This window comes from Colius striatus, chromosome 11 (assembly GCF_028858725.1).
Source record: "Colius striatus isolate bColStr4 chromosome 11, bColStr4.1.hap1, whole genome shotgun sequence".
NCBI lineage: Eukaryota > Metazoa > Chordata > Aves > Coliiformes > Coliidae > Colius > Colius striatus.
Window position 1 is genome coordinate 25754486 of NC_084769.1, and position 18082 is coordinate 25772567.

Below are 18082 nucleotides of genomic sequence, written 5' to 3' on the forward strand. Positions count from 1 at the left end.
CCAGGGAGATTATGGGGTCTGCTTTGGAGTTTTTCAAAACCTGCCTGGCTGTGTTCCTGTGTGACCTCATCTAGGTGGACCTGCTTTTGCAGGGAGGTTGGACTAGATAATCTCTAAATTTCTCTTCCAACCCCTACCATTCTATGATTCTGAACAATGTTATCATACCTGCCTATATGTTCAATGTGCCTTAGAAAGTGTTGTTCAAACAAGACTGCAATATAATATAATGTGAGGTATTCCATGTGGAAGAGAAGTCTGAAGACATATATATCCCTTCTGTATAAATAGAATGAATAGCAACCTACATGCTCACTCACTGCTGACAGCCTGATGTGACATCTAGGAAAAAAGATTTTGGTGGTCACCTGTAAATTTCACTTGTTTCTCTCTCTCTGATTTTAAAAGACAGGAAGACAAGGATAGACAATTGGTAAGGTACAGACCTGAGGACATGAGAGCCTTATTCCTGGTTTTGCTCTGTAGCAAAGCATACACTTCGGAGCATCTCAGTATTTTACTTCTCAGTATTTTGTGAGAATTATTTAAATAATAATTATTAATCTTTTTGAGAGTTTCAGACTGAAGATGCCACTAAATGCCAAGTGCTGTTATTACAGCAATGTAATTCTCTTTCGCTCTCTTTTCTAATTAATGGTCTTCACATAATACTGTTGAAGCAGCATTAGAGCAGGAAGCGTTCAGGAAGTACTTTAGAGGCAACATCTCACTGGAGCAAGCAAATATTCTGAGGGAGCCAAAGAATGAAGTGGCAAAATTGTTAACAAAACCATGCAATTATTCTTTAAATTGGTTAGCTCCTGCTACTGTACAAGGCTATTTTTAAAAAGAATTCTATGCCTTTAATAGTCTGAAAAGGTTCCTTAGTTTCAGAAGGTAGTGGATGTTACTTCAGTATCTGAAAAAATACCTGTGACAAGGAAGAGTATCTTATGCAGCTGTAGGGCACCCATGTGAATGTTAAGTTCAACACCTTAGCAGTTGTTTTAAATGAAATTGTAAATCTCAGGCCCATTAGATTCACTTTTCAGACACTAAAGTGGATAACAGTGATCTACTTGATGAATGAGTATCTACACTATCAGAACTTCAGAAGAAGATAAAGGACTTTCAGAGTAAAGCTCTCTAGACAATGGATTTGTCCATGGACAGCGTAGGAACCAGTGTAAGACTCAGAGGAAACTGGCGTAAATTGACCCCAGGGATGAGGCAGGCTCTGCCCCAGCAGGGGTGCTGGTGAGTGCATTGAAAGTATGAGACATTCCTGCCCCAGTACTGGGAATCCTTGGGGACAGGGCTTCGGGTACATCAGCAACACATGCCCAGGAGGCAAGCTCAGGCTGGATCCATCAGGATTACTGTCTGTATGTTGAGGAGCTAGCTTGCAGGAAGACAGATGTGCTTCATTTTGTGCCTGTATTTCTGCCTGGAATTTACATGACAGATAAATATCAACCAGATATATGTGTCTGTGCATGTCACTGGAGCACTCTCCAATCAATAGATATTTGGATTGTGAGTGTTCCTGCCTTTGGTAATATCTATAATGATGTGGAGACAGGATCTCCCAGAGTACAATCCCAGATATTAATAGAGGGAGATGCTGCTTCTTTCTAAGAAAGACTTGGTCTTACAGCTGTTGAAGAAATAAAATTGTCTGGACAGTCAAGGAGAGACAAGACAGCCTGGTCTGTAAGGCAAGCCAGCACAATGTCTAAACCACCCATGAGGCAACAAAAAGGCTGCACAGGAGGCCTGATTTGGTTATTGGCAGTTATAATATGCAGGCCAAGCTGCCTCGTGTGGCCATGTGTGTGTGTTCTCTGAGCTTCATAAACATTGCTATCTGAGTTATCTTACCTCTAGGAGTGCTTTACAGACTGCATGGAGAATGCTATGGATAAAGATTTCTTTTTTAAAGAGGCATCAGCTCAATTAAAAATTGTAAATGTAGCTATCTTCTATTACAAAACCTGGAAATTGCTCACATAAAAGTTTAATTACCCATGCAAATTATGACAGATAATTTAAAATGCTGTTTTCAGGATGTGGTCACTCTGGCATTCCTCCTGTCTCATTTTTTCGCCTCTGCCGTGCATGCACATTCATACCTACATGAGCATGATTCCCTTTCTTTGAGAATATTACCTAAAAGCTTTTACATTTACATTGACATTTACATTTTTTACATTTACAGCTTTTACATTTAAAAAGAAATAAATATTCAAGCAGTTCAAGTGTCTTCAAATATTGATTGATATTATCATAATATGCACTCATTTTCTAAGTACAACTTGATCCAAAATGGGCTGTCTGGGATCAGTGAGGAGTGTGTCTGTGTACATACACACAGACACACAAATTCAGAGGGAAGCACAACACTTCTGAAAGTGTCATTTAGGATTTATTGGAAAAAATAGAAAAAAACCCCACATGGCTTTCTTTTCGTTTCTTCAGTGGAGAGAAAAGACACAAAACTGAAAATAAGAGGGAGGGTGATGGTAGGTATGAATAAAGGCTTCTGTTTTCATGACACTCACGCATATGTTGAAAGACATTAAAGATATACAAATATATTAGGCAGGATAAATAATGTGCCTTAGTAAAGCTATTTGCTGTTCTCACATCTCTCATTCTGTTTTTATTGTATTCTTTATTCTGGAATTGAAAATGAATCTCCATTTTTTTTTTCCCTTATAGAATAAGAGTTCATGTAAAAAAAAAACACCCAACATTTTTTTGAAACCCCTTTTTTCCTAGCTCCCTTATTTTTGTACTGCATATACAAAAGTTTAAAGGATGTTGAGAAAGTCTTAAGTTAGTACCTTACATAATGATGTGGAGGAGAGCCCCAGGAAGAAAGGGTTTTCATTTTTTGAACCTATGTACTGTTTTAGGTGTGTCCAACTTTTTTGCTTATGATTTCTATTAACTTAAACTCCTTTCCAATATCTTATTAAAGTGAAAACTGCATATATTTTCTGAATAAGGCCATTCAACATGTCTGGAATGCTTTCATTAGTTACCAAGTTAACATATCAAGCAATAGTTTTCTTTTATATATGTAATTTTATTTTCCCTCCTTTTTTAAAAACTACCTCAGCACTAATGAATTGTTAGCCAGAGACTATCTAGCAAAATACCAATCTTTTAAATTGTGATTAAAAAAAGTATTCAAAAAAAGATGGTGTTCAAAAAGGCTGTGTATCATTAGCAAACATTTGTCAATTTTTTTGTTGGCTCTCTTTTGAGATAAGCATGTCAAAACCCAAAGTGTCAAAGGAGAAGATTGTCATTAAAGACTCTGACTGCAACTTGATAGTCTTTCTTAACCATTGCTCTGGCAATGGGAAGATTGCTGTTAAAATGACAGCTCTTCTCTGCTCTATCCACTTGTGCTAATACTTCCTTCCAAGAAGCTCTTCAGAGGAACAAGAGCTTATTTATCTTCAGTTTGTCAAAAAGTACTTTGACAAGCAAAGCCTCCTTTGGTTCCAGAACCTAAAAGCATTGTCGTGAACTGCTACATCCAATACAAAGCCGTATTGTAACCCAGAAAGGGCTGACAGAGAGCAAGCTCCTGAACTAACAAATTCTTGATATTTCTGTAACAAGAAGTATTTATTCACATATCCCAGGAAAGAAGTAGAGAAATACATGCCTGCATGTTATTAGTATGCTACAGGAATACTGCTGAGATATACTTGCCTCTCAGTAAAAAGGTTACAAAGAGAAAATTGTCTGCACAAGACGAGATGCGCTTCAAGAAGGGGGGAGAAAAAAAAAAAAGATTAACTACATGTGCCATTCCTGAAGTATTGTCAAGTCAATAGGAGAGACTGAGGCTGAGAATAGGAACATGGTTGCTTTATACAAAGAAACAGTGCTAGAAGAAAAGAGAAACACACTGATGGAGACGTGGTCATTTTGCTTTGTACTTGCCCTTCTCTCACACTGATATTCAGGACCCTGTCTTTATTTTAATATCAAAAGAAGGAAAGCTGAGCCTGACTGAGAAGCAGCCTAAGATAAAAGCAAATTTCAAGGTTATTCCATTTACAAAAAATATGGCAGATCAACTCAGCATATATCACAGCTCCATTTAAGAGGTAGTAAAGACTGATATGTCTACAGTCAAATCTCTGTCTGCCTTGTTACTGTTATATTTCAGATATCTGGGGAATACAATGTCTTCAGTTGAGAGAAAGTGATTAAGCATTGCACTTTGTACTATGCAGTATTCAAATGAGAGCACAGGTCTAATGCAGGAGTAGCTAGCTTGCAAAATTAGTGCCAATGAACAGCAGATAATAAAAGACACACTAGTTAGTCCTTTGTATTGGAAAAAACACCCACCACAAACAACCCACAGAGAAAAGCTCTATTTTAAACTACTCTTATAGAACAGTATATGTCTAGGACCCATGATGTTATGCGTTGAAGACTGTTGAATGCTGTGAGCAAACAAAATGACCCACCAATTATTTTTCATTAATTAATTGTTAGCCACGTTTTGCACATTTCTGAACTAAAGAGAGTCCGGAGTCCAATGTGAGTCATAAATTCCTCACCAGATAGTCTTTTTCTTGAAAATGAATAAGTTATAAATAAGAGAGAACTCATTGCATTTAATATAATTAAATTCCACTGAGTAATTAAAAAGCAAAATAGAAAAGAGACATGAGTGCCAGACTTGACATTCACTGGATTTCATATCTCTGCTTAACCTATACCTCTTTGCTTTCCTTATCTTCCCTTTGAAAACAGTGGCCTGGTGGAGAGCAGATGCTCCATGTGCTAGTATTTGTTCTGGTGGATAAGGTGAAGGGATCACTGTACACTTCACTGAGAAAAGGGATTGGCAAGATATACAGAAAGAAACTGTAACACATATTTCCCATTCTTGCCCTCAGGAAGAGATGAAAATATGAAACATCATCATATTTTTACTCTCTCCATCAACTTCCTTCTTCCTCAAAAGTTTTGGGGAAGCAGCATGAAAAAAATGCAGGGCAGAATCAGCATTTGTGTTCCCCATATTTAAGCTTGTTTAGGTGCATTTTGAGACAAATGTGTACTCAGATATATAATGTGTATTGTGAAGAATTTCAAAGCTAAAAGGACTGTCTTTAGGACTAAGATTTAGCAATGGGATTACAGAGCAATTTCAGTTAAATTTATAACTTTGTTGAATTAATTTCCAAGAGCACACAGGATTTAATGGTGCTGGAATGTGGCAATGCAGAAGCTAGTTTTATCTCTATTCTTGGGATGAGAGGAGTGAGTAACAACCTCACTGGTATGACTAAATGAATTTTACTGTTTGCATAAAGAAAATCCAGAAACTGTATTGTTCTGTCTATTTCTTCCCATCAGATTTTTTTAACTGATAACTTTATCAACTGTATTTTTTCTTGTTAAAACAAACAAAAAACTCACTTGATAATATCTTGAAGGTCTCAGTAACTTTTATTTCTGTGATGTTAAATAACTCAATCATGTTATAAAAATAGCCGCTTTTCAAAATGTCAAATAATTGTGTGATTTTTAGCTGTAATTTTGCAGAAAAATAATATGCATTAATGGAAAACATTTTATACCAGTAATGTCTCTTAGTATTAGACTACTGAAATGATTTTGTGTCAATGTAATGTTGGTCTTGACAGAAAAGAATTGGAAAGCAGATATTTACAGACAAGAAGACAACCGTTCTTGAAAGAATGTAAAGAAGGCAATTTTATTTTAAAAGAGTTCTTATTTCCAAACAGATAGTTGAATAAGTCAGCACTCATTAAAGTGCTGTTAGCTAATAATGTATTTCTCAACTGAAGTGGAACCATAGTGACTGAGGGCTGATTAAAAAAAGGCACAAAACCAACCCCCCCTTGCCTTTAAATTATGCAATTGAAAATGTCACTGGAAATCTGGCAAGACAAGGGCTGTTGGGTTGCTCCACTCTAAATATTGTACAAAATTAAATTGCAGTTATGTAACAACAAACTGCACTGACTGCTACATATGAGACCTTTAGAACATCTGTGTTGGGCATTGCTCCATCTCAAGATGGAGGGAATCCTGCGTGCCAAACAAAACTGGCAAGAAAACTGGGAATCATCCTCATTATGTTAATCAAGTGACATTTTAATTTTCTTTGAAGAAACAGATTTAGGCTTTCTTTTATATTGTTTAAATGCCCTGAGAATGTGGCAGGTTAATATAATACTGCTTTTCCATGCTCTTCACTCTAAAATTAAATGAAAAGTAACTGAAAATAAATGCCAGTTATTGTTGCATAGTGGCAGGGATGCTTATTAATCTCCACTGACAACAGAGACAATCTCCATATTTTCCTATTCTCATTCACAATTGCAAATTGAAAGACAACAATGAAGGTCTGTGTGTCTCACTGCTCTGCAGTGAGATGTGGTCTGTGTTACATATGCGTTTCTGTGAATAGCTGTTTTTATTTTAATTTAGTTGGTTATGGTGCATATATACTTAGTTATTTGTATAAACAGTAATAGTTACTCAGCTCTTTGTATGTATTTCTATGGTCCCTGGTTCTTTTTGCTGTCAGTTTTACTAGTCTACTCTTCAGTAAATGTAAAGAAGCTTAATTGTGAACCAAATTTAATTACTGTTTTCAGTTGGGAAAAGCTTACCCTTCTAAGGCGATAGTTGCAGTTGCAACTTTGTCATTGTGGTATATGTCCTGGAAATCAATTAGTTTTATTTCAGGTTGAAGAGATGCTATTGACACATTGTGGTAGAATTCTTACCAAATAATAATATGACATGTAGCAAAGTTTCAATAAAGAACAAAATGTAGGGCTCAGGAGGTGGAATGTGATTATTTTCTCCTGTAGAAAAAATGCTTAAAGTATGAATGAAACGTTTATGGAAAATGAGAGACGTTTTTAGATATCTTTTAAGAATAGCAGTTTTTTCATGTGTGATGTTATGCATTTCATTTTTGTATTATGCTTCAAAGATACAAAATTTTGTAATATTGTCATACATAAATTCAGCTGTCATAGTGAAAGATCATTGTGCTCCATAAATGTTCACCAGCAAGCCCATCAGCCAAGACCCAGTAACTAATTTTGTGAACACCTGTAATCTATTAAAAGCACTCATGTAAAAAGTTACTTCACCTCAGTTGAGAAGCCACTAACAATGTTAAGGTGTGATAATGAATATGTTAGAGGCAGTAATATGTTATGTACAGTTATTTGCTTCAGAAGTGAATGTAGGACAGTGCTGACTGCATGATACGTATACTTGATAAGAACTGCCTTACTTGTTTTTCACGTCTTTTTTTAGTTCCCAGTCATTTCTAGGCTGAACAGAATAACTAATTTTAAAATAAATAACAACAAAAAAAGGGAAATGAAGAGAGGTATATTGTCTCAGAAGATTAGCTATTTGTGCAGTTATTGTTATGCATGGGTAGTACTGGGTACGTTTTAAGCCATGATGTTGGTATTTTATATAAGGATGCATGATTGTTATATAATGATCAGTCGTGCATTACTAATATGTATTTTAAAAACTAACATTGAATGTTAAAGTAATGTTGTTATCTTTACTTACTTTTTGGGGTTTTTTTTTGTTAAAGAGCATTCATATTTTGGAACGCAAGGCTTCTTCAGGAAGCACAGACCCTTCTTTTAGCAAGCAGTTCCTTGAAAGTGACCCTGTCTCTTTATCCAAGGTAAGCAAAAGCATGGGCTGTAATCTGGTTGATGAGTTTCCCTCTGTACTTGTGAAGTAGTTTGACTAGCAGCTTTTAGGTACTGGTTTGTATGTTTCTGTTATTGAGTGTATTGGGAGTCTGCCCTGGAGCTTCCTATTCTCCCTTGTGAGGTGTCAGAGGGGCCAGTAGTCTTTAGTAGATGTCATTTAAACATAATTAAGATGGTGGTGATCTGGGTGGTTTTTGTCCATGGATGGCCCCAGGAAGAAGTGTGAGAATCTCAGAATAAGGGACTTTGAGAAATTATGCAGTCCAATCCTGTTATTAAGGCAGAGTGAATTATATAAAAGTCTAAAAGTGTTGCAAATCAATATTGATATTAATTAAAAAAAAGTTCTAATGACATTCCCTGTAGATAGTTTTTTTAAAATTTGAAATTTAAAATCTCTTACTGAGACCTTCTTTCTTGAGGCATAGAAATGGATGGAACTGTAGGGGTAACACCACTAGTTCCTGAAAGGTGCAGACTTATGTAGAGTGATTGCAGTCAATTTCTTCCTTGCTAAGATCTTTGGTTTTGGAATAACTGATTCCCAGTATGTTCAGTGCCACGTAAAGGAGGCTTCATATAGGAAAGATTAAGATTTGTTATTGAAAAGGTGAGGATGCAGTGATGGAATATTAGGTGGAAAAGAAAAATCTGAAATTAAATGTCTGAAACAGAACTGGTAAAACAAATTCAAAAGGAAACATTCTGTTCGTCCACGGAAAATGAAATGACTCATTGTGTTTTATTTGTAAAAGAAATGCTTTGTGGTTCAAAAGGCTAGGTTCAGAAACCTGTTGGTAGTGGCTCCATTTCTCCCAGTACATGGGGCATAGGCAGACCCAGGGATGGTAAATTGTGCTTCTGTTGCCTTGGTCTTGCTGCTTTGCACAGAGCTGTTTCTCATGTAATCTGTAAGGAGTCGTGGCAGTTCTAAAGTACTAATACTGTACTTGAGAATTGTCATTGGATGAGGACCCTTCAAACATATAATTTTTACTTTGATTTTCTTCATTTTTGGCTACCTTCCATAATGTCACTTGCATTGGGCATATCTCATCACAGCTAACCTGTGGGATTAGGCAGTTAGATTTGTTAGGATAGTTCTAAGAACAGCTTGTAGCACTGGTGCAGCATAAGACAAGTATCCACATTGCGGTGAGTAATTGTTCATTTTTTCCTTTTGTATCAGGTCTTTTGTTTAAATAAATAGCTATATAAGACTGTGTGATTTCTACTGAAAAGTAATCAATACTGATGTTATCTAGTAGATAAAAGACTTAAGCCTGCAGCTGATCTTCTAAAGGAGAAATCAATACTGTGAAGAACCAGTTGGTAGACTTGCACAGAGATTCTTTCCTTGCCCCAGGGGACTCAGTTTAATATGCCCCCCTTAAGTGCCAAGTGCTTCTTTGTAGGGTAAAAATAATGCATATGTACTTTTCTCCACAGTAGTGGAAATAAGATATCCAGGCAAAACACAAGTAAGTAAAAATTAGGTTTTTTGTGCGTAACATTTATAGGCACTGGGATAGTTCCATTGAATAAAAGTTTCTGTTAAAGTTTACTGCACCATGTGTTATTTGGGACAGAGCTTTTCACCTGTTTTAAAATAAGAAAATCTTATCGAAAATTACAGACTTGAAACTTGGGGTTACTTTAGAAATAGTTTTCGTAGTAGTAATGTCAATGTTATTAGGGCTGTGTGACTGACTTGGCGATATTACGAAAGACAGTCAGTCTCTGGCTTTGGACCGTTTTGTGGGAAATGGAGAAGACTTTTTTTTCCTTTAAACATTTGATGCTGTATGACCTTCTTCCTTTCTTGATAACTTTTCGTACTATGCTGGGAGTTGTGACAGATCATCTGAGAAAATACAAGTTTATGACTTTGTGGGCTATAACTAGTAAAATAGAGTCTTAATGAGCAGGCAATAGGAGATTTTCAAATTGGTACAGGATTTTGTTGATTATAGTAGTAGCAAGAGGACAGAAAGGCATGACTTTTTTATCTTTAAAAATATTGTTCTTCAGCAGTTCATTATGGTATATTATGTCTGGCTTGAGTTGTACAAATTGTCATGCATAACAAACAGTATGTACAAGAAATATGCTTTAATTGGTTCCCTGAAAGGCACATAGCTGGTTGTATCTGAAATGATACGCTTCCTATTATTTTCTCTGGAGAGAAAATTAGTTAGCTTTCCTATAAATTTTTCTTAATACAATGAAAATGCTGCAGAAATTTTTTTTTTAAAAATTCCTTTTGCGGACTCCTAAAGGTGCAATTAGCTTGTGAAACTGTCATAAAATGTCTTTGAAGAAAAGAACTTGCTACATTCAAAACCACCAACAAAGCAACCTCTTCTTATTTTTCTGATTTTTAAAGAAGAATTAGAGTATCCCAGAGTCAATGTAGATTGTACTTTAAAGATCAGAAAAATTAAAATGTTTTTATGATCATACTACAAAGGGCACTGTTAATATATGCCCATATATTTAAGTGTGTCTTCTTCCACATTTCATCTCATGATCCCCTCATTTTTTAGAGAAGAAATACTGTGAGTAAAGGTACATTTTTAACATGCAGATTCTGCCCACACCCTGCTTGCAAAATCTCTTCAGTCCTTGTAGTTGTAGTGGTGCAGTGCTAATTTTTGGGGTGCCTTCTGGATAAACTTAACAGGTGGTCAGAGCCACCTGTACTTTTACATTGTCACCTCCAGCAGCAGGTTTGACCTTTCTTATACTTAGCTCAGCCACATGTATTTGGATGTATTTCTTTCATTGGGATCCAATCCCTGTTGTGAGCAGTATGTCCAGACCCACCCACAGATCATCATTCAGTTAGTGTCAGACTCTTAAAAGCTTGAACTTCCTTTTATTTTCCTGATAAGGATTAGACTTCAAAAATATTAATATTTAGTAGTTTAAAATGAGATACAGCTGGACAGTGATAGTTTAGTTTGGTACCTAAATAAGCTGATTTAAAAGCCAAACCCTCCTATACTCTTTGTCTTGTACTGAAGAACTTGAGCTATGAGTGCGATTTTTCGTCATCTGTGTGCAGTTAATTAGTCAATATGTCTTCATACTTTTTCACCAGGAACCTGACAGCTGGGAAATCATAGAGGGTCTGAAAATAGGCCAGACTAATGTCCAGAAGCCAGACAAACATGAAGGTTTCATGCTGAAAAAGAGAAAATGGCCTTTGAAAGGCTGGCACAAGGTAAGTGTCTCATAAAAGATTAAGATTATTACCTTTTTTTATGAGTTGAAATTTTTGTCTAGAGGAAATTAGGATGTCAAATAAATGCCTAGGATTTTGGTGCATGACTTTTTCTTCAAGTCCTGTAAAGAATTAGTTTGCACACACAGCTTATGGCTTCCAAATTGCAGTGCCTACTGGCTAATGTCATATTCAAAATCCAGACAGATGTTGTAAATAATGCAGCAGATGTCTTGTGGTTTAATCAATATCCCTTTTGTTCTTTGTAATGTATTATAAGAAAATGTAGCCATGTACTGTAGAATTACATTGTGTTTACATTAAAGTACACAGGACTTCATGGTAGCAGAGGAGAGCTTTTGCCTGTACCTGAGGTTTTCATATAGGAGAGTGAGTATTCCCCTTCAGGTGTGTTGACTGGGCAGATTTTTCTATGATTCTGTGAATTTTTTTTGTTTTCTTAATTGTAGTCTTCCTTGTGGGCATGCAGTAGGACTTAAGTACTTTTGCCATTTCAATTTAGTTAATTTGGAGACATTTCTCTGTGCATAATTCTACCTTTTGTTAGCTTTAAACCTGGTGTTAATAAGCTCTTTTGTCTGTATTTGATACCACAATAATTACATTTTTTTCCCTTTTTTCAGCAACATGATGTGTGGTATTGACTTCCACTCATCTTTTTGTGCCCGAGGGTACTTGAAGCAGAATAATTTTCTAGGACAGAATACATTTTACTGCAACGGATAGTGAAACCATTTGTTACATATGGCATTTTTTAATGGGAAAGCATTGACTGTTCTTTTTGAGTAAACATGTGAAACTCAACTCTGAGTCCAAATGCAGTCCGTACTACCATACAGTTATAAGTTACACTTTTTTTTCCCAATTTCTCTGTTCTTTCTGAGTGTTATACTAACTTGTACATATACCTGCCACTCTTCTTTGTGCATGCCTATCTACCTTAGATTGTTTTGTTTTGTTTTAGTTAACTAGGATTTGTAGTTTCAACAACAAAAGAACCAAAAATCCTCCTGTTGTTTTGACATCTTATTCAAGAAGTTGTGTCTTCAGGAAGGCACTGTTTTCTCTCTCTGTGTGAGATATTGGTACCATCTGTTGTGTGACTGATACAATTTTCAAAGCAATCTTCAGGAGATACTTTCTGCTGTTTAACTACCAACCCTGCTCATAGGTGTTGATTTAACAGGTCCACAGAATGAAGACATTGTCTTTCCTTTCCATGTCAGACAGCTGAGAGAGTCTAGGATAGCACTGGGGTGTGTTCTAGAATTTTAACATAAATTACTGCTGGAACTTAGATGCTAAAAATACAAATTAGTTACTATTAAATAGCATATTTTGCTAATTGCCCTGGTGAGGCCTCTTCTGGAGTCCTGTGTCCAGTTCGGGGCTCCTCAGCTCAAGAGGGACAGAGAACTTCTGGAGAGAGTCCAGCACAGGGCCACCAAGATGATCAGGGGAATGGAACATCTTCCTTATGAGGAAAGACTGCAGCAATTGGGACTGTTTAGTCTAGGAAAGAGAAGACTGAGGGGGGATCTTCTTATTTACAAATATCTAAATGGTGGATGTCAGGAGGTTGAAGCATCCCTTTCTTCTGTTGTAGCTAGTAAGAGGACAAGGGGTAATGGGATGAAGCTGGAACACAAAAAGTTGCATTTAAACATAAGAAAAAAGTATTTCACTGTTCAGGTGACGGAGCAGTTGCACAGGCTGCGCAGAGGGGTTGTGGAGTCTCCTTCCTTCAAGGTCTTCAGGACCCACCTGGACATGTTCCTATGCGACCTGATCCAGGTTGACCTGCTTGAGCAGGGTGTTTGGACTAGATGATCTCTGAAGGTCCCTTCCAACCCTACCATTCTGTGATTCTATGATATTTTGAATGTTTAGGATGATAAACACAAGTTAGTGAATCTCCTGTAAATTCTAGGTTTCCTTCTAGGCTATGCCAAAGCCTATGCTAACTTGTTCACAATGCAGCTTGGGTGGTCTGATACACATAAGTTAGAGCAATTTTAACTGCAAATAAACATGTGGTGAACAAGGGATTGCTGAATGTGCCACTCAGCAAAGTGAAGGTGTAGCAATGGCACAGATAGATAGGCATTGCCAGGTTGGCCTAGACCTGGTAACTGTGTCAGTGAAGACGTAGTGGCTCACACCACATCAATGACTAATACCTAGAACATAAGCCCTGCAATGACATGGGTGTGTTGCTGGAAATGCTGTAATATTTACATTTGTACTAATACCTGTATTATCTAGATTACAGGCACAAAAGATGTAATCAGCACAAGATGCAATCTCGTTTTTACCTCACTGCATAGAGGTCTGCTATGAGGCATAATGTATTGGATGGTAGGGCAGTGTCTCACACACAGTATTTTTTTCCCAGCTGGAGATCAAGGATACCACAAGAACATCCATATCTGGGTGTTTCTTTTAGGATATAGATCTTGTGCTGGGAAAAAATTATCATTTTCTGAGTATGGGAGGTAGGTTGTTGATTTGAAGTATGACCAGCTTCTGTGGGAAGAAAAACAGGAAGAAAATGAAGAAACAGACATAACTCTTTCGGCCTATTGTGTCTTTCTTACAGAGTTTATTGAATTGGCTGGACAACTGAAAAAAATACTGTTAATTTTTAGGGTTCATTAAGTTAGACCTAGAACATAAAATTGAAAAAAGAGAATCTTAATTTTTCTTGCTTAGAAGATAGTTCTTGTTCAAAAAATAAGCAAAAAAAAATATTCAGTACTGTATTTATCCTCTCTTTCCAACTCACAAGCATTCCTTAATTGCTACAGAGTAATCCTTTTTTTTTTTGAGGCTAAATTTGAAATACAGTTTAAATTGCATCTGCTTATTAAGGAAGATTTTTTTTTCTCCTTTCAGAGGTTTTTTGTCCTGGATAATGGAATGTTGAAATATTCAAAGTCACCAATAGACGTAAGTAAAGCTGAAGACCATTGTAAAATTCATATTGGAATTCATCTTACCAGGGTAATCCAATCTCCTGCTGGCTCTAGACACATTAATAATAGCACACATATGAGAGCTGTTGACAGATTCAATGAGAGATCTGTGTACAAAAAGCGCGTAAGGTTTTGCTTGAGTTCTGTCCTCAAGAATTCTTCCTTTTCTTACTTCTATGAAAATAAAAACTACTTTTCCTAAAGTAGTTTGCTTAATGACGGTGCTTGAGAGATTAGCCTGACCGTGTATTTTTCTTTTCAGATTTAATGTTAGTCAGAGCTCATTATTTTGAGATATGTGTATAGGTCAGAGAAGTGATTACAACGTACTCAAGAGATCTCAAGGGTAGCATTAAATTAGTTAGATCTGATACCAGTAACTACCAAGTGGTAGCAGCAGGGAGATGAGTACTGTCTAATTTTCTCTGCTTCCAATTTACCTATAGCTGTGTACTGGTGTGAACCAAAGTACTTTAACTTTGGAGTTGGCTCTGCACTGAGCACTTCTTGTGAAATACTTTTCCCTCTCAATGTAGTAGGTAGTCTCACTACAGGTTTTATTTTTTAATATGTCTTTATATTAAAAAGTTCATAAAATGAGGAAACTACTTCAGCGTCAGATATTTTTCTGTTATATATAGTGAAGAAGTGCCTGATACTAACAATTTCTTACCCTGCTGTTTGATTTCAGATACAGAAAGGCAAGGTCCATGGGAGCATTGATGTTGGTTTATCAGTTATGTCTATAAAAAAGAAGGCTCGTAGAATAGATCTTGACACAGAAGAGCACATCTATCATCTGAAGGTATAATACGATGCAAATACTCTCTTTTCATCCACACCAAAAAAACCCCCAAACCTGTAAAAGATGTGCAGAAAAGCAATGTTTTGAAGGCTTTTTTGATAGTGAACTTGTTTCCAGGTGAAATCCCAGGATTCATTTGACGCATGGGTTTCAAAATTACGCCACCACCGGTTGTACCGTCAGAATGAGATTGTGAGATCTCCCAGGGATGCTAGCTTTCACATATTCCCTTCAGCCTCTACTACGGAGTCTTCACCAGCTGCTAATGTGTCAGATGGAAAGGTATGCAGTGTTCTTCTGTTGAAAAGTCATTCTTGCTGGGCTTGCTCATGCTAATAGAGAGGAGTTTCCACTGTGGGCACCAATGGCCAGCAAAAAGCTGTGAGTGTGTGCAGCTGAAAGACTGTCTAATTTGGCCTTACTGCAGCCTTCCTTAATGGGCAAAAAATCTTTATTAGTCTTGCAAATGATGCACTGTGCCCAGAACAATTTGCGCTTGCCTTTGTCATCAGGGATAAATTTATCTCAATGGCTTGATAACGTCTTCTCTCTTAAACAACAGCTTTTCTAACTGGTGGTTAGCAAACACAGTTTGCTTGTGGGATTTTTGGTTTGATTCTCCAACATGCTGCTCAGAAAACTCTGTGTCTTGGGGAACTCTATAGTCAAATCACAAATACTGCTGGAATCAAAATGCACATTTTGTTTCTTACTCTGAAATAGTGTGGTGATTAGACTGACTGAGCAACATAGCAACAATACATTTAAGCATTTCATTATGCCGTAGGTGCAACAAAATAGCTTCCCCTGGCAGTCTTCTATACCTTGCAGTAATAGCCTTCCTGCCACCTGCACTACTGGTCAGAGTAAAGTAGCAGCATGGTTGCAAGACTCTGAAGAGATGGACAGATGTGCAGAAGGTCAGTCTTCAACTTTTTGGGCCTTATTCTTTCAGCAAAATTTCTTGTTGATACAACATAAGAAGCAGTTGGTACACTGGTAAAGTTTCATCTGTACATGCACAAGAAATAGCTCTTCAGGTAATCAGATGCTTGTAATGGGAACTTCCCTCTATGTTTTGGGAGGTTGCTTTTAAAAATTGTCTTAATAATCTGTATTATCTAAATGGATGTCGTCATTAAAATTATATCAGTTTTTGAGATCCGGACTTCTTGATGACTCCCATAGAAATAACAAGTGCTCAACATCTCTAAAAATAAAGATTTTACTTAGATGGGGACTGGAACATCTTTCATAGGAGGAAAGGCTGTGGGAACTGGGGCTGTTTAGTCTGGAGAAGAGGAGACTGAGGGGAGATCTTATTAACATTTACAAATATCTTAATGGCGGGTGTCAGGAGGTTGGGGCATCCCTTTCTTCTATAGTTGCTAGCAACAGGACAAGGGGTAATGGGATGAAGCTGGAACACAAAAAGTTCCACTTTAATATAAGAAAAAAACTATTTTACTGTGAGGGTGAGGGAGCAGTGGAACAGGCTGCCCAGAGGGGTTGTGCAGTCTCCTTCCTTGGAGATCTTGAAGACCCGCCTGGACATGTTCCTATGTGACCTGCTTGAGCAGGGGGGTTGGACTAGATGATCTCTAAAGGTCCCTTCCAACCCCTACCATTCCATGATTTTATGATTCTATGAGATGCCTTACTACCAGTAATCTGAATGTTTAGTTCTCATAATGTAATAAAGTGCCAATGATGGACTTCATGGCCAAAAAAAAGGAGAAAAAAGTCCAAACCAAAGCACCTAATATAGTTTTCTTTTATATCTATTAGATCTTGCTCATTGTCAGTCAAACCTTGTGGAACTCAGTAAACTACTTCAAAATTTAGAAATACTACAGAGAACTCAGTCAGCACCAAATTTCACAGACATGCAGGTAAATATGCTTGAACATAAATCATCACACTGAAACATTTTTTTGTGCTAAGGGAAATATAGACATGTTATCTGTTAGCTCAGAATGGTCTTGTGAAATCGTAGTAACTCTTGGATGAAAGTTTTTTTTATGATTTTATCTTAATAATGTGTAATAATGTTTCATGTGTAAACAAATAATTAAGATGTGTTAATTATTTGAGTTAAATAGGACAAATCAAATGATTACATCATTTGCAAAGAAAAACTGAAAACTGTTACAACTGAAAAACGTATACGTTGAAATGTTTATTGAGCTGAGTAAGATACCATGTTAAGGAGTGGAGACCAAAAGACCCTCAAAGATGGAATTGCATGCTCTAGGAAAGACGGATAAAATAAAGGTCCCAAGGGTGGGACCATCTCTTAGTTCAATGTGAGTTTTCCTCTTGATCACAAGAAAGCAAGAGCAGATCCTAAATCCTGAATACTTTCTTCCATTTTCACTTGGTCCCCTCGAGTACACAAATCTCCCAGTGGTGCTGGTGCATTGGGAAGTCTAGTTCCAATGAAGTATTGAGACTTCCCATTGGTTTCAGGAAGAAGGGAGCTCTACATTTCTCTGAGTAGTACCAGAATGAAAATCTATGCAGATTTCAAGATCTGGTCCTAAAACTGTGCACTTGCGATGAAAGTGTGCGAGCAGTTTTGCTGGTGTTACAGCAGCATATGGATAGCTACAGCTGATCACTGCTGTAGTGGGTGGCCCCAGCAGAGGCATTCTTCTCCTAACTTTCTAATTTCTCTAATGCTACTATTCTTTACTAACTTGCTGTACTGTCTGTGTTGCTTGTGTCAACTTAATAGTACTTTGTCGCTTTTAACTATTTGTGTAATGTAGGCTAACTGTGTAGATATTTCAAAGAAAGACAAGCGAGTCACAAGACGATGGAGAACAAAAAGTGTCAGCAAAGATGCAAAAATTCAACTCCAGGTACTGAATGCACAATGTTTTACTCTTCACTATACTTTTAGATTAACTTTTAAGCATGAAATGACATATTACCTGAAAGTAGAAGGTCAATGTGCTGTCTCTTTTGTTCCTGTTAAGTATATTAAATCTCAGCATGTTGTTTAAAACCTAGATAAGATACTAAGAAAAGTGTTGATTTTACTGTCATTCACATGAAAATATTGCCATCTAGGGAGAGGAGGGGGATCTCTGAATACTAATTGATTAAGGTGCAAAAAAGGCAGTATGCACACAGGACACGGGGATACTGATGTTCTATTTCAAACTTCCAAGAAGGGCAGTTGAGCAGGTGACGTCAAACTGAAAGCAGAAAACATGAATGAAATACTAAACACAGCAGTTGCCTTTGTCAAGACCTACACTAGAAATGTTACCAATGTGAAGTA

General features: G+C 36.9%; 1 protein-coding gene across 7 annotated transcripts in view; it reads left to right on the top strand.

Annotated features, from left to right (window-relative positions):
• The window catches only part of OSBPL6 (oxysterol binding protein like 6), a 98051-nt gene that overhangs the window by 49650 nt on the left and 30319 nt on the right, over positions 1-18082 (top strand). For all 7 annotated transcript variants that reach the window (XM_062004855.1, XM_062004856.1, XM_062004860.1 and 4 more), the window contains exons 3-9: positions 7640-7735; positions 10870-10992; positions 13909-13962; positions 14680-14793; positions 14911-15075; positions 15581-15713; positions 16582-16685. In XM_062004855.1, the coding sequence (XP_061860839.1) occupies positions 7640-7735; positions 10870-10992; positions 13909-13962; positions 14680-14793; positions 14911-15075; positions 15581-15713; positions 16582-16685 (789 nt within the window). The remainder of the gene's footprint in view (positions 1-7639; positions 7736-10869; positions 10993-13908; positions 13963-14679; positions 14794-14910; positions 15076-15580; positions 15714-16581; positions 16686-18082) is intronic.